Genomic DNA, 25873 nt, shown 5'->3' on the forward strand with positions numbered 1-25873 from the left:
GAGTCATTTACATAAAAGGAAGAAACCCTGCAGCATTTTTCTTACTAATTATTATTTGAATTATGGTAGTGCTTGGAGGTCTCAGCTAGAGATTCAGGCCCCATTGTTCTAGCACTGTAAAAACACATAGTGAGAGATGGTCCCTGCCCTCAACAGCTTGCGATCTACATGGACAAGACAGACAAAGGGTGGGAAGGGAAACAGAAGCACAAACAGGTGAAGTGACTTGCCTAAGCTCATACAGCAATCAGTGGCAAAGCCAAGAATAGAACCCGGAGTGAAATCCAGGCTTCATTGAATGGCAAAATCTCCATTGACTTCAATACAGGCAAGATTTCATCCTAGGTCTCCTGACTACCAGTCTACTCTTCTATCCACTAGACGGCATGGAGATCTGTGGCCCCACAAAGTTGTGAGACCTCCTGATCAACCTCATTTTGATTTACCAGACCCTGGGGAAGAAGCATACCTTGGATTCCACAACCCAGTTACTTGTTACAGAGTCATCCCACCACCCTCCCAGCCCCGAATGTCCCCAAAATTGTCTCCCTGCAATGTCCACCTCTCTCACTGACCACTTACAAAAGTTACGAAGTTTGTTGCTCCTTTAAAGAGACAATGCACTGCAGCTTATTAATTTAACTGGAGTTTGACAAACACTCTATTTCAATCACAGCACTGAGCTGGTTTATAGGAAAATTAAAACAAGGTCATTAAACAAAAAGCTATAGGTTTATATGATACCAAGTATAAGGAATAAAGATAGAAAGGGTTACGAGCAAACAGAAGTAAAAATATACATCTAAGACTAAAACCTGCTTTAACAAAGTAGGGTATCTTGTACAAAGAAGTGTTTTTCACCAAGTCTCTTTTCCACCATGGTTAACCAGACCCTCTGTCCAGGACCCTACACACAGAGCTCAAAGCACTGGGCTTCTTTGACTCCTCAGGATAACTTAGGGGCTTGCTCCCCCTCTTTTTGTAGGCCAGTAAACATTGGAAATGTATTCTTCTGAAACATATCTCCAGATAAAGTTCCTTTCCCTGCTAGGTGTGGATGCCATGCTGTCTGGTATAGACTTAATGCTGTCTCTTCTCCCCCACTGATGATTTTTACAATGCAAATTATCTCTTCCCGTAACCTCCAGTACAAATGAATAGCCCACTGAATTTGGCCACACCTGGTTTCAGATGTTGGCCTTTTTCCTTTGTCTGGAGAGAACCTGTTTATCAATTCCCCTAACCTGCCTGGTTTAAAAATATTTTAGTCACATATTTCCAGCATATGTCTATAAAGTCTTTTGGGGATGTACCATACATGCATCATGGAAAAATATTAATGATCGCTGAGTTATTAGTTTTCCAGTGGTATATTACATGCCACCTTTTGGGTAAATATCATGACAACAATGTGCCAGCTGTCACTGGGGAACTTTTAGGATCACATGGGTGCAGGAGTCTCTCTGTGTAATACTTTTGCAGAATCAGGGTCTTCAAAAGAAATCTGATGAGGTTCAATAAGGATAAGTGCAGGGTCCTGCACTTAGGACGGAAGAACCCAATGCACAGCTACAGACTAGGGACCGAATGGCTAGGCAGCAGTTCTGCGGAAAAGGACCTAGGGGTGACAGTGGACGAGAAGCTGGATATGAGTCAGCAGTGTGCCCTTGTTGCCAAGAAGGCCAATGGCATTTTGGGATGTATAAGTAGGGGCATAGCGAGCAGATAGAGGGACGTGATCGTCCCCCTCTATTCGACATTGGTGAGGCCTCATCTGGAGTACTGTGTCCAGTTTTGGGCCCCACACTACAAGAAGGATGTGGATAAATTGGAGAGAGTCCAGTGAAGGGCAATAAAAACGATTAGGGGTCTGGAACACATGACTTCTGAGGAGAGGCTGAGGGAACTGGGATTGTTTAGTCTGCAGAAGAGAAGAATGAGGGGGGATTTGATAGCTGCTTTCAACTACCTGAGAGGTGGTTCCAGAGAGGATGGTTCTAGACTATTCTCAGTGGTAGAAGAGGACAGAACAAGGAGTAACGGTCTCAAGTTGCAGTGGGGGAGGTTTAGGTTGGATATTAGGAAAAACTTTTTTACGAGGAGGGTGGTGAAACACTGGAATGTGTTACCTAGGGAGGTGGTAGAATCTCCTTCCTTAGAAGTTTTTAAGGTCAGGCTTGACAAAGCCCTGGCTGGGATGATTTAATTGGGGATTGGTCCTGCTTTGAGCAGGGGGTTGGACTAGATGACCTCCTGAGGTCCCTTCCAACCCTGATATTCTGTGATTCTATGATTCTATGATTCAACTGTAAGCTCTTTAGGGCAGGGACCGTGACTTACCATGTCTTCTGAGAAGCACCTAAATCACATTTTGATGCCATAAAATAATGAATATGAATAAGAGCAATATTTTCATTATTTAGACTGAGGCAGCACCAATGTGTGTGAGATCCTTTCTAAAGAGAGGAAGACACAGGCACTGCTCAGAGAACTTACAATCTAAAAGCAAGAAAATAATATGTTGAGGAATTCTAAATAATTTGCCAATAAACATGCATCAAAAACCCTGGGGTCCCATACATGCTCATATGTGTATTTCCCACCAGACAAAAAATACATTTCAAAAAACCACATATCTTGGTTTTATTTGTTTTGCTTATTTTTACTCATGTAGATGGGAGAGGGAGCTGGGTGACCTGGAATTCTCATCCTGTATATGCTACTGAGGACGGTGGCTCCACCCACACTATAAATACTCACATGTCCAGAAATTGACTCAACAGTTCTAGGAAACCATTTCAAAAATCAAAGTCAGTATGCATGGCAGGGAGGAGGGCAAAACCTTTTAAGTGTCCATTGAAAGCTGTTCTTGAGCCTAGCTAGCTCTCCTCAAGGGCTTTGTTGGAGGCGGCATTATGATATCAAGATTCGATGGCCAGAAGTCAAGATCCAATGGCTGGAAGTTGAAACTAGACAAATTCAGACTGGAAATAAGGCACACATTTTTAACAATGAAGGTGATTAACCACTGGAACAATTTACCAAGGGCTGAGGTGGATTCTCTCCATCACTGGTGATTTTTAAATCAAGATTAGATGTTTAGAAGATATGCTCTAGTTCAAACAAGAATTAGTCCAGTGACGTTTTATGGGCAGTGTTGTGCAAGAGGTCAGGCTAGATGATCACAGAAGACTCTTCTGGCCTTACAAACTATGAATCTCTGCTGTTTCTTTTATGTTGTTGAAGGAAACCGCCACAGGAAAGCTGGTCTCTTTAAAGAGATCAGGAACTAAAGTATTACAGCTATTCCAAAACAAACAAACAAACAAACAAACAAAAAAGGTATTCATTCTGCTAGGGCTCAATCATGCAGATTTGAGGGCCACCATCTTGACTGACACTAAGGATCTCCAGAACTGAAAACATAAATGTCTACAGCTTCGTCCTTGAGCTAAAGAGCCAGGTTCTTTAACTGAGAGCTGTAACAGATCCATATCCTCTGTGGATCAGGATCCATTCCACACACTGACCAGGGGTTTACACAGATATTTACTGCCAGGAACGAAGTTTACTACTTCTCATAGACATGGTCTTCCCTGGAGATTTTACAGAGTGTGAACTGCAAGTTTCCTCCTTAACATGCTTCACATTCACACCCTTCAGACCTGCCACACCATGAAGCAGCCACCAAACCTGAGGGAGAAGGCAGGAGTAGATTTAGCTTACCTTATGTTTTGCTAACACCAGGTGACTGCAATGAAAATGCCCAGCCACACCCAGCAACAACAGTCATTGTTTAATGGTCCACCAATCCCTTCCCCTTGGTCCCCTGGGAACCAATCCCATGTCCTAATATATAAAATGGGGAATCAGGACAACCCAGGGAATTATAGATCAGTCATCTTAACTTCTTACCCACAGAAATAATGAAGCAAATAAACAATCAATTTGTAAGCACCGAGAAGAAAATAAGATAATAAATAACAGTCAACATGGATTTGTTAAGAACAGATCATGTCAAACTGACCTAATATCCTTCTTTGACAAGGTAACAAGCCTTGTGGATGGAGGGAAGTAGTAGATGTCATATCTTGACTTCCAGAAAGATTTTGATACTGTTTCACATGACCTTCTCATAAGCAAACTAGAGAAATATAGCCTAGACAAACCTACTATAAGGTTGGTACAGAACTGGCTGGAAAACTGTACTCAGAGAGTAGTTATCAATGGTTCACAATTGAGCTGAAAGGGCATATCGTGTTGGGTCCTGCTGATTTCTGTCCTGGGTTTGGTTCTAGTCAATATCTTTATAAAATGATTTAGATAATGGCATAGAGAGTACACTGATAAAGTTTGTGGATGATGCTAAACTGGGAGGGGTCGCAAGTTCTTTAGAGGATAGAATTAGAATTCAGAATGATTCTGACAAAATGGTCTGAATTAAATAGAATGAAATTCAGTAAGGACAAATGCAAAGTACTCCACTTGAAAGGAATAATCATTTGCACAAATACACAATAGGAAATGTCTGCCTAGAAAGGAATACTGCAGAAAAGGATCTGGCAATTATAGTGGATCACAAACTAAACGTGAGTCAACAATGTAATACTGTTGCAAAAAAAAAAAAAAAGCAAGCATCATTGTGGGCTGTATTAGCAGGAGTGTTATAAGCAAGACATGAGAAGAAATTCTTCCACTCCATTCAGCACAGATAAGGCCTCAGCTATAGAATTGTGTCCTGTTCTGGATTGTAGTGAAGCAGAGTGGCCTCCTTCTGAGCCTGACGGAGAGGAACCACTCTCCACCCCCTGTTGGGCAGAGTTAGGCAAGTCCCGCCTCCATGCCAGAGGCAGAGGGGAGGAACAGGAAGTATAAGAGGTGCGGTCTCTAGCTCAGGTGGGCCAAAGCCAGGGAAGGAGTCAGATGCCTCTGCCTTGTGGCCAGTCCCAGACCAAGGACCGAGCTGTGCCAATCTCTGTCCCAGAGGAGAACCCTGAAGGAGGAGAGCTGCCGAAACTGTCACCAGATGAGTATCCCGAGGAGCTGCCAGGACTGCTGCCAGACGATTACCTCAAGGAAATTGAGCATCCACGAGCAACGGAGCCCTACAGGCAGGGGTAGGAAGCAGCCAACAGAAACCAGATATTAGTCCGGTTATGTGGCCAGAAAATGAGTCAGTGTTTTTCAGTGACTGCCCTGCTGACCAAGTGGTGGGACCACCCACCACTGTTAGAGGCCTGGGCTGGGACCTGGTGGTGTAGGATGGGCCCAAGTCCTCCCACTCCTAGGGGGGATGGTGGCTTAGTCACCTGAGGCTAGCAGGCCTACTCACGTAGGCTAAAGACTGCCTATTGCTCTGCCCACCCAGAGCCCCAGATGGTGTTTGCTGCCTGCTCCAGCATGAAGGTTGTAGCTAAAGGGTCAGAGTTTTTAGACTGTCAATGGCTGAGTTCCCAAGCCAGGAGGCTTTGGGCTACAGACTGCTTGTTGCTTTGCCCGCCCAGAGGTTCAGAGCCCTAGCCTGCTAATTGACTCCTTTACTGACATAGTGAGACAGAGTAGCCTCCCTCTGAGCCTGATGGGGAGGGACAGCCACAGAATCACTACATGGACAAATTGGAGAAAGTCCAGAGGAGAGGAACAAAAATGATTAAAGGTCTAGGAAACACAACCTACGAGGAAAGATTGAAAAAAAAATGGGCTTGTTTAGTCTGGAGAAGAGAAGACTGAGGAGGAACATATTAGTCTTCAAGTATGTAAAAGGTTGTTAAAGAGGAGGGTGATAAATTGTTTTCCTTAACCACTGAAATCAGGACTAAAAGCAATGGGCTTAAAATGCAGCAAGGAAGATTTAGGAAAAACTTCTTAACTGTCAGGGTGGTGTGGAAGTATAACATTGTATAAGTATAACGTTGTATAAGGGGACATGCTGGATACATTGTATATGAGAGTGCATGCCAAAACATGTTACAAAGTATCTGAGGGTGCACACGTAGGGACAGTTAGCTTTTGAATGGAGAAGCAATTAAGATAGAGCCAGCACGTCTAAGAAGCAGGCATCAGAATGGAAGGTGTGAAGGGCAATTAGTTCAGTTAACTGGAAGCTGTTAAAGGAGATTGTTAAGGGTGGCAGGTAATTGAAGATACGTGACTGGTCTCAGGGATCTCGAAGGGTGGTGACTAAAATCTTTTTCTTCTTTTGTCTGTAACTTCTCTGTAACTTGTTCTCCAGCAAGCTGTATAAATTAAGAGACACAAGCCCCACTCGGGGGGCTCACTTCTAAATGTATTAGCAGAGCAGCTTTGCTAATAAAACAGAGTGGTCTGATAAATTGTGAGTCTGAGTCAAACTTTGACAGTGGTTAAGCACTGAAATAAATTACCTAAGGAGGATATGGAATCTCCACCGCTGGAGGTTTTTAAGAACAGGTTAGAAAAACACCTCTCAGGGATGGTCTAGATAATTCTTAGTTCTGCCTCTGTCCAAATTAGTGTAAAATGCTACTAAAATCAGAATGCTAAAGATTTTCATCCTCTTTGTATTGTTGGAAATTTTATTTATTTAATTATTTTGCATATGCAATCTGATTGAGCCAAGCCACAGTGTTCTTATTGATGATGTTCAAGGCACGAAGACCTCCAGGAAGTTGAGTCATTTGGCAGTCCTAAACAATATATATCATGGTTTGTGGATGCCCATATTGACATAATGGACTGTCTCTAAAATGCCACCGAAATTCCGCTGCAGCACAAATTCCATGTCCGGTACAAAACCAATTCAGAAGGCTCCATTGCCTTTGCGGTAAATCAAACCCAGGTTGACGGTGAGTGGGGTCTGAGTCAAGATAATTATTTGTTGGAAATAACTACATAAGGTGCAGGGCACCAGGAAGTGTGGCTCATCTGCTAAGGTAAGCACTACACCCGCTAGCAAGCACAAAATGGGAAAGAATCAGAAAATGAAAGTGATTAGAAACTTGTCTATACAACTTCTCTCTGTACAAAAGAGCAGCTGACTAGTCTATTTTCATAATCCAAGACAAACAATATGCAATCAGTAAACAGGTAGGGTCAATGGTGAAAGACAAATGAAACATCTGACATCTCAGCTGTAATAATCTGAGGCATTGATTGAGTTGGTAATCTCTATAGTCTCTGTTGCTCTCTGGTTCTGCATTGTCAGGGCTTCCTCAGCCAGTGGTTGATCTCAGGACCAACTTCACATTAGCTGGAGAGCAAGGGTGTATATTCTCAAAGTGTCAAGGCCAGAGGTGGTTTCCGGTGTCAATCTGATTGGGATGAGCTGGGCGGAAGAGTCTGAATTTTTCTGGAAACTGGTGAATGGTTCCAGTCATTGAAGTTATTGTCTTCTAGCAGCACATTTTAGAACCTTCACCAGCTACTCAGAGCCCTCCTTTCATAAAGCCCATTTTACATATGGGAATAGCACCTAATCTTACCCCAGGGAACCACAGTTGAGGGGAATATTTACAAATAAATAAACCAGCACAAAGGAGTGCAGGAAGGCCAAGAATTGTAAGCAAATGGAAAACGGAAGAGTGATTGGAAGAATCATCAATGACTCGAGTTCTCAGGGGCTTCAGAGTCCGGTGCCACTGGGTCAGGATGGTGTTTCTGGCTCCTACCCATTTTCCTGGTCCAGCCAGGCGATACTGGCAAGGGGTGCACGGCCCAAAGAAAACTTCCAGGGCCAGCTTGGGATCCTTCAGGAATAGCAGCAGTATGTTGGGTTTTACACCAACACATGATGCAATTTCATCCATGTAGCCAATGTAACTCGATATGATTTTGCTCTGCTTGTTGGAAAGACCCCTTCATTAGGAAATAAAATAAAGAGGTTATTGTATTTCTGGGTATATAAAAAATGCGTGACTGAAACTCCTTCCCATTTCCCTGATTCATACAAAGCTCCGTGCAGAGCAAATGGTCAGACATGCAAACCATTAAAGACATGGCTATAGAATAACACTGAAAACGTAATGCCATCATATACATCAATTTTATACCCTTCATCTTGGTTCAGTTTTGGCCACCCTATCTGAAAAAGGGAGTAGCAGAAATAAAAAAGATCCAGAGAAGGGCTATGAAAGTTAAGAGGGTTCCCCTCTGAGGAGAGTTAAAAACATAAGGGACCATATCCTCCCACCTCTGTCTGCCTGTTTTGCTCTGCTCAGGTCATTTGTCACCAGTTCATTAAGAGCTAGACTGAGATCATCTGCTCATCTCACAAGAGTTCACCGTCAGCCATTAGTTAGGTGATTTTTTATCTTGATCACTAACTTGATCTTAATTTGAACCAGAGCCCAGGTAATGAAATCTACACAAGTTATTTCATGAGTAGGTGTGAGTCACTGGGATTTGGAACACATCCTCACTCTTTCTGCATTAGGTCTTGTTGTCACGATATAAAAAAAGAGGTGTGTTAGCTCACTGGAGTTAGTGAAGAGCTTGTCTTCATTGCAAAGTTCACTTGAGTTATTACTCAAGTGTTGCTCCTCACTTGAGTCCCATTCATGCAGAAAGTGCTGCGATGCTTTTAACTTGAGTTGGTTAGTCCCTATAGGCTAAAACTCACCTTGGCACAATTTGCCATCTGCTAACACAACTACTCTGTGGTGTGGACGCAGGCTAGCTCCCCTCGAATGCCAACAGTCCAGTGCCTTCCCACAATTCCCCCGTGTGTTCAGACAGGACAGACAAGTTCTCCCACAATTCACAGAGCAACTCAGTTTACTGCAGCACAAAGAATCATGGGATATGTTCCCAGAAGTCATTGTGCCATGTATGGATGTAGACTCTGCCAGTCTAGTGCTGCAGCGCAGGGAGCAGCACAGTGTGGAGACTGAGGCTGCCTTCCTACTGGCTTGTGCTGGAGGGCCTAGCCAGAAGTTTCATGAACATGCCGGACTGGCCTCTATGTGACTTCAGAGATGGAGCAACCCTGCGGGGCAGGTGGGGAGGGAGGGGAAGGGATGTATTCTCTTTGGTTGCATGGAGGGGAAGCCATTTTCTGACTCTCCTGGTCAGAAGCCTGAAGCTGACTCAGAGGCCCCGCACTTCTCCAGGAAGCCTAAACATCCAGAAGCTGTGGCAACTCTAAGAGCTGGAAGACAACAATGCCCACAGGCCCCTTCTGCACTGGAGGCCAGGAATCAGCCATGGCTTGATTCACTTGAGACACCAACCAGCCAACTGTGAAATTACCCACAGCGATGCCAGCCTGCCCCTTGATCTCCAGCCACACTGCGCAAATTGGGCCCAAGGAGACCCTGGGAATGGCCATTGTTGTAACACAGGCCAGGGATCCATTTTAGTGCCACCCCCAAGTGTGTCTCCTGATCTCCTCTCCTTCCTTAATTCCCCCTTTTCCTGTTCCAGGAAATGAACAGTTGTAATTCTTATCTGGGCATAGTTACTACACTAGTTAACTTATTCCTAGAGGTCCTAGCAGCGTGGCCACCTGTACCACCAGCCAATAGGTGGAGACACCATTCATCAGGAACCAGATCCCATTGGTCCCAAAGGGGTGTGTGTCAAAGAGTACCGAAGGAGGGAGGAACCAAGCCCTCCACTGCCTTTGGAGATCAGGGGTGCCCCAGAAGGGGGGTTACAATTGCTGAGCACAGAGCCAATGTGAGACAGCAGCTGGTGGGTTATTTCTGTGTGGCTGCTCTCACGTAAGCCAGGCTAACTTGAAAAAGAGTAACTCCAATGCAGATAACTCTGCCGTGAAGACATACTCTAATTCAAGGGGAAATGCTAGTGAGGACAAGGCAGGTTTTAGTTTTCACATGTGGCAGCAGATCGAATTAAAGTCTAGATTTTAAGTATAGCTCGACCTGCCAACTCATGTGAAAACTACAGACTTCCTTATAAGAACATAAAGGCCATACTGGGTCAGACCAATGGTCAGTCCAGCCCAGTATCTTGTCTTCTGACAATGGCCATTGCCAGGTGCTTCAGAGGGAATGAACAGAACAGGCAATCATCGAGTGATCATCCCCTGTTGGCCACTCTCAGCTTCTGGCAGTCAGAGGTTAGGAACACCCCAAGCATGACTAATAGCCACTAATGGACCTACCATCCAGGAACTTATCTAATTCTTTTTTGAATCCCCTGTTATAGTTCTGGCCTTCACAACATGCCCTGGCAACAAGTTCCACAGGTTGACTGTGCATTGTGTGAAGAAATACTTCCTTTTGTTTGTTTTAAACCTATTAATTTCATTGGGTGACCATGGTTCTTGTGTTCTGAGGAGTAAATAACACTTCCTTATCACTTTCTCCACACCAGTCATCATTTTATAGACCTGTATCATATTCCCCCTTAGTCATTTCTTTTCCAAGTTGAAAAGTCCCAGTCTTATTAATTTCTCCTCAGATGGAAACTGATCATTTTTGTTGCCCTTCTTTGTACCTTTTCCAATTCTAATATTGTTTTTATCTTCACTAGGATTTTGCCTTGAGTTAGCTCTTGCTTGAGTTAAGAACACACCTTTTTTTGTAGTGAAGACAAGGCCTCAGTCCTTGTGAAAGGGAGGCAATTGTTGAGATGATGGGTTTTGAAGGTCATAGATCAAAGTCTATAATGCCCAAGCAAATGGATCTTTAAAGATCATTCTCAGTGTCCTGGACAGTTCCATATTTTATGGTTCTCTCTAAGCCATGGGTGGCGCATGACTCCTGGATTTGGGGAGGCTGGGCCTGAGTGCCGGAAGCACTGGGTGGGCCACTGGTGCCTGGACCATGGCTCCACCTCCTGCTCCGCCCCGAGGCTCACCCCACTTGGCATCCTCCCCCCAGGTCTCGCCAACACTCCACCCCCACTGGGCCCCAGGCCCTGCTCCTGCTCGGCCCCCCTCCTCCAAGCCCTCCCCCGCCACTCACGTCTTTCTGCCCCCTCCTTCAAAGGCCCCCCCCCCGCTGCTCGCGCCACTGTCTGCCTCCTCCCCCGAGCCTCTCTGTCTCTCAGGGGGTGAAGAGGCATGAACGGTGGGTGGGGGGGACCATGAGGATAGGGGAGAAGAGGCACGAGAAGCGGGAGGGTGGGAAGTGGTGGAGCGGGGATGGGAAGAGGAGCAGTGTGGGCAGGGCCATGGGGTAAGAGTGGGATGCGGGAGCAGGGCCTTAGGTGGAGTGTGGGCAGGGCCATGGCCCGGGTGCCCTTTTGGTGGTGGCACTCCTGTTCCTCAGACGTTCTTGTTAATCGTTCTGGATTTGTGCTGGAAATGGCCCATCTAGATTATCATACACATTGTAAGGAGAGTGATCACTTTAGATAAGCTGTTACCAGCAGGAGAGTGGGGTGGGGGGAGAGAAAACCTTTTGAAGTGATAAACACCCATTTTTTCATGATCTGTGTATATAAAAACATCCTCACTGCGTTTTCCACTGTTATGCATCTGATGAAGTGAGCTGTAGCTCACGAAAGCTTATGCTCAAATAAATTGGTTAGTCTCTAAGGTGCCACAAGTCCTCCTTTTCTTTTTGTGAATACAGACTAACACGGCTGCGACTCTGAAACTCCAAAGGCAGTAGACTAGTGGCATGCCTCCAGAGGGAGGCACGCCACATCCTGTTTGGGGAGGCTTAGGTTCCCCTGGCCTATTATACCCACTGCCCATGGTTTAAGCCCATGAGAAGATTTTTGTTGTCATGTCTTCCCTGCCACTTTCTCCCTGAGCTGGATTCCAGGTACAGAGAGGGAAGCAGTGAGAATTGCAACACAGCCAGGAAAGCACGAGGACGAGAGTGGGCCTCCTGGAGCTCCAGCGTGGTCATGAAAGGAAATTCTTTTGCAACTTAAATGGGGTCAGCAGATAGGACCCCCCCCAGAACTATGGTGTGGTTACTAGAGGGACACTTTGTACGCAGTGTTGTAATTGCCAGAGGATGCCCCTCCAATCCTGGCGGGCATCGTTTTAACAGGCACTAGTGTAGGATGCTGCACACGCTGCTCTACCAGCAGCCTCATCAGACTGGGCTGCAATGAGAACTCTTTCAGTTTTACAGTCAGTGGTTGACTCTCACTCCTGTTTTTCCTGAACTAGAAAGAAGGGGAATCCAGGCACAGGAACCAGCTGCCATTTCTTCCTAGCCACAAGATGGTGCCACTGCTCTAGAGGAAAACATTAACTTCAGGTTTCAGAGTGGTCGCTGTGTTAGTCTGTAGCAGGGTTAGAGCCGGATCAAATAAATCCCAAACTGTTCAAAGCTCTCCTGTTTTGTTCTGTTGCAACTCGAGCCTTGGTCCAGGTCTGTCAAGAAGTTTGTGATCCCTTTGAGCTCACTCAGATCTGGTTCCCAATAGAAATGGATCTATTTTGAGTGCTACTGTGCCAAACTGGTACCATTTCTGGGTGATTTTGAATCTGTGTGAAACTCAGTTTCATTCAGTTTCAAAAACTTGGAGGAGGGCATGAATGAAACAAAAGAAATGTTTCAAATGAACTCCTGCGAGTCCAACCCCACTCTATTCAGGAGCATTGGTTAATGGCATTCTAGGGTCCTGTTAGCCACAGAAATGCATGTCTCCCTGCAATCGGAGGCATCAGTGCAGGATGTGTGGACACACCCGAGCTAGCTGGTACCAGTAGCAGTCCAGCTGTGGCAGCGTGGGCTTCAGTGTGGCCTGTACAAGCCCACCTGGCACCCTGGCTACCTACTTGGGAGGCTAAGCTGTGCTGCTGCAGCAGATTACAGCTAACACGGTATGTCTACATGTCCTGTAGTCACACCTCTGACTGCAGTGGAGACATAGCCTCTGTCAGAAGAGTTTCCCCTGACTCTCTTCGTCACCTGTTTGGTTCCACAGAAGGAGAATTAAAAGCCAAAACCCAAACAGATAGGGAAAAAATTGCACTAAAAAAGTTTTTCTATTAATCTAGCTAGTCGGTGGAAGGAGGGTCCAGTGGTCAGAGTGTTTGTCTAGAACAGGGGTTGGGCAACCTTTGAGAAGTGGTGTGCTGAGTCTTCATTTATTCACTTTAATTTAAGGTTTCACGTACCAGTAATACATTTTAACATTTTTTAGAAGGTCTCTCTCTATACGTCTATATATTATATAACTAAACTATTGTCATATGTAAAGTAAACAAGGTTTTCAAAATGTTTAAGAAGCTTCATTTAAAATTAAATTAAAATGCTGATCTTACACTGCTGGCCTGCTCAGCCTGCTGCCAGCCTGGTGTTCCATTCACCTAGGCCGGCAGTGGCCTGAGTGGGGCCTGCGGCTGGGACCCCGGCTGGCCAGGGGCCGGCAGCCAGAACCCCAGACCAGCAGTGGGCTGAGTGGGGCCAGTGGCCGGGACCCCAAACTGGAGGTGGGCTGAGTGGCTCAGCCCGTTGCCATTCAGCCCGCTGCCGATCTGGGATACCGTCCCTGCCCACATACAGTGGGTACCTACCTTCTCCCTGGTTCTAGCCCCCTCTCTTCCTCTCTCTCTCTGCACTGAGCTGAGGGTGGGAGTGCACTGAACATAGGGCTGGGGGTGGAGGAGTAGACTGGGGGTTGGGGTGTAGGGCCTGGCCAAGAGCTAGAATGAGGGAGGGGGCTCAGGGTTGGGGCAGGAGGTTGGGATGTGGAGCGCTTACTTGGGCAGCTCCCATTTAGTGCTCAGGGTGGGGGTGGGAATGTGGGGGTGTGTGTGCGCAGGAGCTCCCGTTTGGTGCTCAGGATGGGGGTGGGAATGTGGGGGGTGCAAGAATCAGGGCATGGGGTGTGGGGGGTGCTGGAGCCAGGGCTGGGGTCCTGCGGGGGTGAAGGGGTCAGGGCAGAGGGCTGGTAGTGTGTGTGTGTGTGTGTGTGGGGGGGGGGGGGGGGGGGGTGCAGGGGTCGTGGGGGTGCTCCCATCCCCCTGCCCAGAGCGGCTCACGGCAGGGGGCTGGAGGGGATATGCCCTGATTCCACCCCCCTTCTCCAAGGCCCCGTGTCCCTACTTCTTCTCTGCCTCCTCCCCAGAGCCGCAAGTGCGCTGCGGCTCCGCTTCGCCCCCTCCCTCACAAGGGCCATCAGCTGATCAGCGGCAGGGAGGGAGGAGGAGGAGGAGGAGGGGCAGGAACCCAGCACGCTGGGGGAAGGGGGAGCTTGCCTGCCCTGCAGCAGCAGCTGCGGACCAAGCTTCTTCAGCCTGCGGGGGTGGCAGAGACGAGTGGGCCGGGGCAGGCAGGATTTTTAATGGCAGGCTGCTGCCTGCCGGGGTCCTGGCCCCGGCCCCGCTCAGCCCGCTGGGTTCGGCAGCGGGCTGAGTGGGGCCGGCGGCTGGGACCCGGCAAGCAGCAGTGTGCTATTAAAAATTGGCTCGCATGCCGTCTTTGGCACGCGTGCCATAGGTTGCCAACCCCGGGTCTAGAACTTGAGAGACCTGAGTCTCTGCTCCTCCACACACTTTCCATGTGACTTTGGGCAAGTCACTTGGTCTTGAGGGCCCAGATCCTCAAAGGTATTTAGGCTCCTCACTTCCTGAAAGCTCTAGCTGAGGTGCCTCAATTTCCCCATCTGTAAAATTGGGATAACAGCATTGCCTTGCCTCACAGCATTGTTGTGATGATAAATACAGCAAAATACTGCAAGGCACTCAGAGGCTCTGGTGACAGGGATAGATAGAGGGGCTACCTCCCCCTGTTCAGCAGTGATGTTACTGACTGGAGCATCATGCCTTGAATATGGAATAGAATAAGTAGCATTTTGTACTGTTTGATTAGATGCTGCTGCTTCTTGGCAACTTCAGCCATCAGCCTGCTGGCAGTAGGAAGCTGGTTCAACCCTGGGAACATAAGAGAAACCAGAGAACATACTAGCATTTTTCACAGATGATCCCGAAGTCCTCAAACCAGTCAGTCCACTCTGAGCTCCTTCACTGATTACATCGGAGGCTGGACATATTTAGCAAGAGCTGAGCTAAGTATTAGGAGCCAGATCCTCAGCTGGTGCAAATCAACACCGCTCCACTGAAACAAGCAGAGCTAGGTGAGTTTACACAGCTGAGGCTCGAAGTCATGTGTCACAGAGAAGCTAGTGTGTTGATTCTTTGTGGAATTATGCTGTGTCTAGGGTCACATTCTACTAATGGCACCACAGCTAGTGGGAGGGGCTAGCTGGGACTGTACACAGGTGGCCAGCTCACACTGCCATGGTTACGCTGCTATTTGAAGCGCACCAGCTAGATCAAAGCTAGCGTGTGTATGTCTGTGCGAGCTAGGAAGTACAGCTGCAGTACAGACAAACCCTCAGTCTGCCTACCTTTAAAGACCCTTGTGGCCCAACGAGCCTGGAGTTCCGTTCCTGCCATGATGGAGCCACTTAGCTGTATAAGGCCAAGGACAACCAGAGTCGGCTTTTCCAGAGCGGGTGGGAAGATGTATTTGTAAAGGGCATACTTGCTTCTGCAGATGTTGCGAACAGACTCTTCAAGGAAGGGAAAAGAGAAAGTGTATCCGGTCGCAAAGACCACCACGTCGATGTTCTCCTCTACGGTCCCATCTTCAAAGACAGCTGAGCTTTCTGTAAACTCCTTCACATTTGGTTTTACCACAACAGCACCGCAGAGGATGCAGCTTGGCAGCTCGTCATTCACAATTAAGCTTAGGTTTGGACTGCCACATAGAAGGAAGGGAGAGAGAGAGATTCAGTGCAGTGTTTGCTCTGACATGGGGTGTGAAAAGAACCAAAGCAGAGTTGGAATTCTGGCTACACTACAATGAATTGTGAGGTGTGGAAGAGCTAATGGGGTAAGACCAGACATGGAGCAGGTAGGTGCTCAGGGGTGAGGTGTGTAGATGGGGAAATGTGGAGGGAACTTGCCCTGTTCTGTGGATAAGCAGAAGCAGGCAGAATCCAGATCTGTTTCTCCAGTACCAGCTGGGACTACCATTTGTCAGCTAGATTCTCTTTTGCACCAAGGTGTACTTCATGTAGAAGAGGACGGGGAACGGTTGGTGAGCTGGTATAGCTTCCTGATCCTCAAGGCGCTGTGGCATAAGTTAGAGCTGCCTAATTTTGCTCTAACTTATGACAGCTGGTTCTGATCCCTAGGCACCGCACTGCAACTGGGCCAGGAGGAACAGAGCTGTGCTCCATCCAACCCTCATCCCACCTGGGTTGTGGGTGGGGTGGTCAGTGGAGAAGCTGGCTGTGCTGGCTTCATGCCCACTGAGAGTCAGCTGGCCAGGTGTAGTCAGATTCCATCTTCTTCATGCTGCTCAGGCTGTGCAAAGGAGAATCTAGCCTTACAATGGTGTTTTTCATGTCAATAGTAATGTTTCTTTGAGTGGAAAGCTGAGCCAGCAACTCATGTTATGTAGACCAGTGCTACTCAAAGCGGTGGCCCGTGGACCGGTGCCGGTCTGTGAGCCATCGGCTGCCGGTCTGCGCGCACATTGGGGAAAAAAAATGGCCAGTCCCCCACATCAGATAGCTTGAGAAGCACTGCTGTAGACAACCAAAACAGCACTCAGAACTTAGTGATCCTAAATTCCTGTCACTGAGCTAGGCTGAATTTGAACTACTGACCTAGATGCCAAAGGGTCTTTGTCAGCCTCCTGAGTAGGGTTGGGCAAATCACTCATTTTTCAGTTTGGAGGTTGAACAGAAAAATTGGAAAAAAAATACTTTCAGGTTGAACTGAAACCATTTTTTCCCCCTCAACAAAACAACCCTCATCCCAAAACAGCTCCCAAAACACAGTTTCGGATTGAACAAAACATTTTGTTCAACCTGAAACAATTGTTTTCATTTTGTTTTTAGTTTTGGGGTGGGGGGGATGTTAAATGTTTTTTAATGTTCTTTTAAAATTAAATCGACATAAATTCCAAAAGAAAACCACTTTCTAAAAAGTGGAAACATTTCAATTTGAATATGCTAAAATAAAAACATTTTGATTTTTCCAAAAATTTAGTTTTTTCATTTTTTGGCCAAAACTATGTGTCAGATTCGACCCGCATTAATGAATAGTTTCAGTTGACCAAATCTGCATTTTTGCAGTGAAAAAACTTTGCATAAAAATATTCACCTCACTCTACTCCCGAGCTATCCAGTCTCCTGCCTTCTGTAGGGTAATGTTCTAAGTCCTTAAATTATAGATCCAAATGGGAGTCTGTTACACTGTTATCCAGAAGAGGCAGCTGTCAATCTGATAGATTCACACCAACGTATTACATGGAAACAAATGTGAAAAATTGCCACCATTGGCAGATAGGTGTTAAACCCTAAACTAGAAGTGCCTATGAGCACGGCAATGTAGGGCTTTGCTAGTCTGTAACTATTCCCCAAATGAAACGGGAGATTTACACTGAAAACAAAGAAAGCACCTTTTCTGAGGAATCAAACCATAATTTGCATGGTCAAACCATGTATTGAACTTCTTCATCCTCAGCAGTCTCATGAGGGCTAATGGGAGGAAGTTTTCGAGACAGTTGTGAAAGCGAGTGGTGAGCATCATGTCAAGAGGAAAGCCATGGTCTGAAATACGACTAATCACCCATGTGCCACTTCTGGTGCTGAGAAACACCTGGAAAATAATTGAGGCTTGAGAAATGTATTGCCCGGGAATCTGGTTTCCTTTTTTTTGGTTCTCACTGTCAAATCATATCTTGCATGTTTGCTAGGAGGTCTTCAGCATGGAAGGGTAGAGAGCTAACCAGAATATCCCAAGATAAGGAGGTTGGGGTAAGGAACCAGGCTCCAGATTAACAAGTCAGTTCAGTGTCTCTCTCTGACTCCTAGTGGCTGCAAAACCACCAGTTTATCTGCTGAACTGACTTGCAGAACGGTCCAGGAAATTGAAGTATATCTTTTTATAGCCCTTGATCTGAACCTCCGTGCAATTCGCAATGCCTAATCTCGGCATGTCCTCGGCTACTAATTTGTTCATGCCATTCTAATATCATCTTGCATCCTTCCTGAGGCACTTTCCAAGGGCAGTAATTAGGGCTTTTGAAGAGCTCAAGATACTAGCTAGGTTTCCTGACTTGGGGGATGGGTGGGAGAATAGTCACAGGCCCTGCTCATGAGTGCAGGACTCTCAGTGAAACCTTTGCAACATTCTGCTTTCCATTTCTTTCAAAGAAGGCTCCTTCGCAGCCTACACAAAGGATTCTGGGGCACATCTAGGACTGAAGGTGCCAGGTTGCACGTGGCTGATCTGGAAACAGCAAAGCTATTTTGGAGATGGAACTGGGTAGGTGTGAGATGGGACAAAAAAGGATGGTGGAATTAAAGGAAGAAAACTGTCAGGGAGGGAGGGGATGGTTGGTGGTCACAGGAAGAGGTGTTTTCTGTCCAGGAACCTTTGATCTACTTAGAATTCTTTGCCAATTGCATATATTCTGGTTTCAAAAGGGTAGCATGTGTCTTTGGGGCAACCCACTCTACAAGTAGTAACAGTAGATATTGTAGTTATAGTGTCGAGAGAGAAACCACGATCAGCACGGCTGGTGCTGCCCAGGATTTGATCGGCCTTTGCTTGTGGCCCACTGGACTTTTGTTACAGCCACCCCAAAGTGACAGTGTGTGTGCGCATGAAGAACTCAGACTCCAAATCTCTACACCGTCCCAGAGTTGTACCTGAGCAGCCACCCGACTGATCTCCGCGGCGATATCTCCTCCAGAATTCCCAACACCGAGCACAAGGACTCTCTTCCCTTGGAAACTGGCAGAGTCTTTGTATTCCCAGCTGTGGAGATACTGGCCTCTAAAGCGATTTTCTATACCTGTGAAGAAAGCAGGGAGCATCTCCTGCCATTAGATAAATGTGCTTGTTACACTGAGACAATTCTGCCTGGACAGTATTGCTTTTGACCCTTAATTCCTGTTGAATGACGCTAGTCTTCCCACTTCGTGTCCAACCATTTTTCCTTAAGTGTCAGATTCAAGTGCACTTGAGATCAATGGGAGTCTTTCCATTGATTTCACTGGGTGATGTGTGGAGCCCTGAGTACTCTGAAAGGATCCAATACCCTATCCTTCAGGGCCCCCTGGTTTTTATTCCTATGCCAAGGTAATGCCACCTTTTTAAATCTGGAGTTGCTAATACGTTGACATCAATGTTTCATTTGCATCATGCTCCTCTCATGTGGAGTAGGTTCAACTCAGGCCTGGGGGTTTACAGAGATCATGAAGTAATAACAATGAATTGTTTTAGCTTATATATTAGTATCAGAGGGGTAGCCGTGTTAGTCTTTATCCACAAAAACAACAAGGGGTCCGGTGGCACCTTAAAGACTAACACATTTATTTAGGCATAAACTTTTGTGGGTAAAAAACCACACTTACATCAAAGAAGTGGGGTTTTTTAATCCACGAAAGTTTATGCCTAAATAAGTCTGTTAGTCTTTTAGGTGCCACCGGACTCCTCATTGTTTTTCTTATATATATCAGTGCTTTCCATCATCATCCCTCAGAATCTTTGCAAATTCTGTGCTAGGTCCTCAGCTGATATATATCAGCAAAGCTCCATTGACTTCAATAGCTACATCAATTTACACCAGCTATGGATCTGGCCCTTTAGATTTTCATCTTGTCACGGGAGAAGGTGCGGCCAATTGCATGTTCCTTTAAGGGGCTATGACATCTTCCCCCCTGTGGATTCTAATCACTGCAGGTGGGGCTTCCCAAAGTGAGGCATGGCAGAAAACTCACGGAAAATGGGTCAGACTGATTTTCTCCTTAGTTGCAAAGCTATACATTTTCTCCCTGTAGATCTGGGAAGCTGTGTATTAGCTCTACTCTGCGATGTCATCCTGGTGATCCCTCAGGCAGTCAGTTTCAGTTTGTGCTTCACCTGTGTCACATTAAACCACGCTCATAGCTGGGGCTAATTAATAACCTCATTGGCAGCCTCATTAGCGAGGCAAGGGCTGAAAGGACATTAGGAATAAAATATCCTCTTACTACAGAGACCATCTCTTCTGGGCAGATCAGAAGGACACAGGCAGGGCACTGCAGGGAAGCACACAGGGAGTCATATTCCAGTCCATTAATGAATTCACCTTATTCACTAATGCTGGTATTCATCCCGCCACAGACTGCTTCGCCAGGGCTGAATTTCACCCCACAAGCCATGTAGCTTTCTGTAATATGTTCAGCTGTAAATGCAGGACTTACCAGGGAAAGAATCCAGTGGTAAATGGGGCTCTGCATAGTGGCCACTGCAAACCATAACAGCGTCAAAAATGGCCGACTCAACCGTCCCATCAGTCTCGGTGACAACATCCCACTGGCCAGTGGTGGAGAAATCTGGGCGTTTCCTTACACTGTGAACTGTGGTCTTACAGGAAACCACATGAAAATCAAAACACCATTATGGATTGTTCTTTATGGTAAATGGGTTCCATGTGTGAATGGTTAGACCCAGATCCCCAAAGACATTTGGGTTCCTAAATCCCACTGGGAGTTATGAACTCCACTGGGAGTTAGGCATCTACAGACCTTTGAGGATCTGGGCCTCAGTGCTCGGGTAAGCCTGGAAGTACAGACATTTCTTTCTTCTGTAAGTATGCAGGACCCCTGCTCCAGCCCCTTTGCACCAGGGCAGTAATGCTAAGGAGCTGAAAAGGGTAGCTGAGGGGGGTGTGACCTGTCACCAGACACCACAGATTAGGGCAGCCTTGAGCCTCCTTTCACTAGCACTGGGGGTCAGACTTCCAGCCTAGCTACCTCCAGGATTGGGGGAGCACAAAGGTGACATTAAATGTTAAGCCGTCTTTGTCCCCACACCTCTTTGGGTCCTGCACCAAACGTAGCTTGGGCAGACCTGAAGGCCTGGCGTGTCAACTGCAGCGTTGCACACACACAAACCTTTGACTTCCTTCTTACCTTGAAACGTATGTATCTGAGAAGGCTGAAGTGCTCGGCGTACATTCTGAAATACTCCAGGAGCCTGGAGTGGTTCATGTAGTTGGGGAAATCCTCTGGGAAAGGGAAGTCGCTGAAACACATCATCTCCTTGGAGGTGTTGGTGATCACCGATCTGTAGACGCTGATCCTCCCAGCTTCCTGTGTCAAATGCAAAATACGCAACATGTTGTCAAAAAGTGACTGATTGAGAGGGAGTTGCTTGACTTGGGTCATCAAAGCAGGGTTCAACAGCCCACTGGTACACAGAACAGACACATGGGTTCCACACCACCACCTCAGGACTTGTCTACACTGGGAAGTTATTCCAGAATAAGGTAGGGGGTGAATTCATAGGTGCCGACTCCATGGGTGCTCCGGGGCTGGAGCGCCCACAGGGAAAAATTGATGGGTGCTCTGCACCTACCGGCAGCCAAGCTCCCTGCCCTGCCCCCCCCACCCCAGTTCACCTCCGCTCCGCCTCCTCCCCTGAGCGCACCACATCGCCGCTTCTCCTCCCAGCGCTTGCCGCCACAAAACAGCTGTTTCATGGTGTAAAAAGCTCCGGGATAGAGGGAGGGAGAGAGGAGGAGCGGGAATGCAGCACACTCAGGGGAGGAGGCGGGGAAGAGGTGGGGCTGGGGCGGGGATTTGGGGAAGGAATCCAGTGGGGGCAGGGAGGGGGAAGGGTTGGGGCAGGGACTTTGGGGAAGGGGTTGGAATGGGGGCGGGGCAGGGGTGGAGTTGGGGCGGGGGCAGGCGGGGGGGTCAAGCACCCACTAGCGCCAGGAGAAGTTGGCGCCTATGGGTGAATTTAAAGGGCTATAGCTGTTCTGGAATAACTCTATGTGGACACTCTTATTTTGGAAGAAGAGTGCCTTTTCTGGTTTAGCTTAATCCACTTTCAAAGTGGATTCAGATAACACAGAAAAAAAAAAACCCAACAACAAAAACAAACCAGACATGCTTATTCCAGAGTAAGTGTGTCCATATGGGGAGCTATTCCAGAATGTTTTGGGTTTTTTTTTGCAGTAGCTACTCTGGTCAATTTCCCCATGTAGACAAGCCCTCAATCTCCTCATATCCCTGTCTTTATAATGGTGTTACTGAGGGACTGGATACACCTGATTTCCAGACTCTGGTGCATTGCTCCAGTGTAAGTACTGACTTTACTGGGGAAGAGTAGATACATGTATGCCAGAGACTATGGCTCTTGTCATTCCATCTCCTTATCCCTGTGAAGTCAGAAAGGGAAGCCCAATGAGTCAGGTCTGAAAATTTGCCTAGGTCCATGGGTACAGTCTCTTCCTTGGCTGCAAATGTAAACTATGGTAATATTCAAAACAACACATAGCCTGGTCCAAAATAAACACCTTGTTAAGAAGTCACTGGATAAGGAAATCCCACTCACTGTGAACCTCCAGAGGCCCCCGATGTCATGACTTTGCTCAAAGCAGGTGGGCTCCAGCCCCTCATCCAGACAGCACTTGATGGAGGCCAGTCCACTGGACCCAGCTCCAATGATTGCCACCCTCTGGACCATGCTGTGCTGTATCAGGAGAGAGTCAAGTTGGTGTCAACGTCAATGTCACAGTGCCTCGCATTGTGAGAGCTTAAGCTGGAGTACAGCAGGGAAATAAATGATTAAGTAGCTGGAATTTCTGCAGCTCAGTAAAGGACAAAGGTTAATACATAGGTTCAAATTTGTATTGCTGTGCTGCTGCAACAACAGGGATTTTTCAGGGCAGGGAGTAGGGCCGGCCTTAAGGAAAATGGCGCCCTGGGTGAACTTGTATTTTGGTGTTCCTGGCCCCCATGGGCAAGGTGCTCCGCCCCATTGCCCCTGGCTCCTGTGGGCTCCCGACCCCTGTAGGCTCCCCACCCCCCAGGCCCCTGCTGCCTCCTTCAATGCTTAATTTGTATTGGAAGAGGTGCCGTGACTCAGCCCCAGCAAGCCCCTGCACAAATTAAGAACTGGCTGGGTGGCTGGAGAGTGGTGGCGGCTGGCTGGGCGCCTAGCTCTGAAGTGTCAGCAGCAGTGGAGAAATAAGGGTGGCATGGTATATGGTGTACTGCCACCCCTACTTTGTGCTGCACTGTTCCTTCTGCGCCCCTAACTCCTTTGCTCCCCTGAGCCCCTAACCCCTGCTGCGCCCATGTGGGGAAACTGACCTGGATACATAGAATGGCTGGCATTGCTGCTCGCTCCCACCTCAAATGCTGCTCCTCTGTGCCCCCCTAAGGGGCTGTGAGCAAGAAGCAATGTCAGGGCTCTCTGAATCCAGATTACTTTCCCCACCTGGGCTGCATAAGGGGAGGGCAGCAGCTCCTGATGCTCGCTTCACAGCACAGCCCAGGTGGGGAAAATGACCTGGATGCATGGAGTGCTTGATGTTTCTCTTCACTCTCCCCCCCTTCAGACACCTAGGGAGGAGTTGGGAGAGCAGTATCTGTGCATCACCACTCGTCCTCCCTCCCCATTGCGCGGGGAGGAAGCAGGGAGAAATCCGGGCACTCCCCCACCCCATGTGTTGCCTCTGAGTTTGTGGCGCTCCCATGCCAGCCAGCAGTCTGTGCTTCTGTACTGCTGCATGGAACCCCCCTGACCACAGCGCCCTGTGCTCAGGTGGCCCACCCCTAAGGCTGGCCCTAGCAGGGAGAATGTCCTTAGGACTAAAGGCAATGCCCATCTGTGACTAACAACTGTGGTTAACTTAACACCCCTGCTTTTCAGCAGCACCAGGCACTGGTGTCTTTTAAACCCTGACCAAAATGTTCAAGTCTGGCTTGCCTGAAGTCAGCCTCTTGAATCCGTAAGTGGGCCCGGCAGCAAACTAAGATTTATGGATGACAAGTATCAGGGATAGCCGTGTTAGTCCGTATCCACAAAAACAACAAGGAGTCCGGTGGCACCTTAAAGACTAACAGATTTATTTGAGCATAAGCTTTCATTGGTAAAAACCCCACTTCTTCAAATGCATGGAGTGAAAATTACAGATGCAGACACAAATATACTGACACATGAAGAGAAGGGAGTTACCTCACAAGTGGAGAACCAGTGTTGACAGGGCCAGTTTGATCAGAGTGGATGTAGTCCACTCCCAATAAGATTTATGGATGAAATCCTGGTCCCACTGCAGTCAAAAGCAAAACTCCCATTGATTTCAATGGGGCCAGGATTTTGCCCCATATGGCCAATTGCTAAAATTATGTTTGAGGACTCATGCGAAAGGCAAAGGGGTGGAAGCTCTTTTGTGGAGGAAAACCTTCCCAGGCACTTTCAGACCCAGCCACCAACTCAGGGGATGAAGTCGTCATTGGGGTGAGACATGGACATTAAGATCCAGTGACAGTTTGGAACTGCTCTGCAATAATTTATGAATGCTGTAGGTTGACCTGGTTATTGGCATGGTCACTGTAGGAAGATAGTGGGTTAGTCTAATAGGGGCCTGTCAGAAAAGACAAGCAGAAAGAGCAAGAATGGCTCAGGATAAGCCACCCCTCAGTAAACAATTAAGGGCTGTTAGAATCAATGCCCAAACTATTAGCTTTGAAGATTCGGCCTCCTGGCAACCTATAGAACTGGTTGGGACCATGAAAGGAAAGGGGTCATGAGTACAGAAGACCAAAGAAACTTTCTCTCCAGGCTGGAGTAGTAGTTGTTTGAGAGAATCTGACTGAGAGCCAGTCACCCGCTGAGGGGTGCCTGAGGAAGTGAAGCCTGCCTAGTGTAACCGGGGTAATGGTCTCGCTATTGTGGGGAACTTTCCTGGTTTCTGCACTACCCCAGTGAAATGGGCTAGTGAAAGGATCTGAGTCCTCGCTCCCACTCCCTTCACCCAGAGGCCTGCCTGACCTCAAGGGCTCCCCTTTCACTCTCCTGTGTGGCAGAGTCCACGTAACCCCAACAAGGCTGGGCCCAGAATTCCTGTGGGGCTTGACCCCCAATTGTGTCGTGGTCACTCAGGATAGGGGCTACGGTGTCCCCATGCCAGGGTGCTCTCTCCTCACTGGCTGCTTCCCTGACACACTCAGCACTGCTCTAAGTTTAAACCAAATACAATTAAAGAGCAACTGGAAGAATGGAAACAGTTAAAGGAAGCAGGCCCCTCATGGGCACTGGGAACACCATGAATAGCAGTGTCTGGGACATAAGGAAAGTTCAGTCCATTCCTCACACCTCCCAGGACTCCCTACCAGGCCCTGGCGGTGCTGTGGGGATACCACAGATCAGAGACTGCTCTGGTGGTGGATACATGCTCTCAGGCTCTAACGAGATCCTTCTTCCCAGCATCGGCCCTCCCATCCAGGGGCATGTCCCCACTCCGACTCCAGCCTCAAGGCTTCTTGGGCACTCCAGCCTCTTCTGGGCCCTCACTGCCCAGGGTCCCCCATCACCCTCCTCAGCTGCTCGCCTCTCTCCGCTCCAGTGTTACTTGTGACCTGTCCGGTGGCCGCTCTCTGGCTCTGGGGCTCCCACTGCAGCTCAGCCCTGGCTCACCCTCGGCGTGGCTGGTCTGTGCTGCCCCAGCTCCTGGCTGCTCTAGCTCCCTCTCTGGCTTACTTCTGCCTCCAGCTCAGCTCTGGCCCCCACAGCTCAGTACTGCTGCTGCTGCCTCCAGCCAAGCTCCAGCTGCTGCTATCTCCTTGGCTCTGCTCTGGCAGCCCCAGCTCACACGGAGGGGGACCAGGCTCTTGACTCACTCTTTGGCCTGCTCACCCTGTCAAGCTGGCTGATTTGGAGAACAAGCTTCTCCCCAGTGGCCCTGGGGACTATCAGTCTCAGGATCCTGAGTCCTCTTTGGCCCTTCCCCTTTCTCCTGGTGTGGGAGAGGGTCAGCCAAAGTCTCACTAATCCACTAAGTTCCAGTAGGGGGCCAGCAACCCCAACATTAGGTTACCATCCACCACATAGGTAGGAGAGACTGCCAAGATGGACGTGCGTAGGCTGTTTTCAATCCTTTCTCTCTCGGGTCTTTGTTCCTGCTGCAAAACAGACGATGCTTTGGGTGAAGCCAATGCT

At 47.9% G+C, this 25873-nt stretch overlaps 1 protein-coding gene across 5 annotated transcripts in view; it reads right to left on the reverse strand.

Moving 5' to 3' along the window:
• Positions 1-660: 660 nt before the first annotated feature.
• The window catches only part of LOC140915855 (dimethylaniline monooxygenase [N-oxide-forming] 4-like), a 34140-nt gene continuing 8927 nt past the window's right edge, over positions 661-25873 (reverse strand). For 2 of the 5 annotated variants that reach the window (XM_073356354.1, XM_073356355.1), the window contains exons 2-9: positions 22262-22399; positions 20833-21012; positions 20122-20284; positions 18583-18728; positions 17328-17527; positions 15262-15614; positions 14713-14785; positions 661-7833 (exon numbers count right to left, since the gene is read on the reverse strand). In XM_073356354.1, coding sequence (XP_073212455.1) covers positions 7404-7833; positions 14713-14785; positions 15262-15614; positions 17328-17527; positions 18583-18728; positions 20122-20284; positions 20833-21012; positions 22262-22393 — 1677 coding nt within the window. In that variant the 5' untranslated portion in view covers positions 22394-22399 and the 3' untranslated portion in view covers positions 661-7403. Of the gene's footprint in view, positions 7834-14712; positions 14786-15261; positions 15615-17327; positions 17528-18582; positions 18729-20121; positions 20285-20832; positions 21013-22223; positions 22400-25873 lie in introns of those variants that run through there. The other 3 variants (XM_073356356.1, XM_073356358.1, XM_073356357.1) reach the window with 3 other exon arrangements.

This window comes from Lepidochelys kempii, chromosome 8 (assembly GCF_965140265.1).
Source record: "Lepidochelys kempii isolate rLepKem1 chromosome 8, rLepKem1.hap2, whole genome shotgun sequence".
In the NCBI taxonomy this organism is placed as follows: Eukaryota; Metazoa; Chordata; order Testudines; family Cheloniidae; genus Lepidochelys; species Lepidochelys kempii.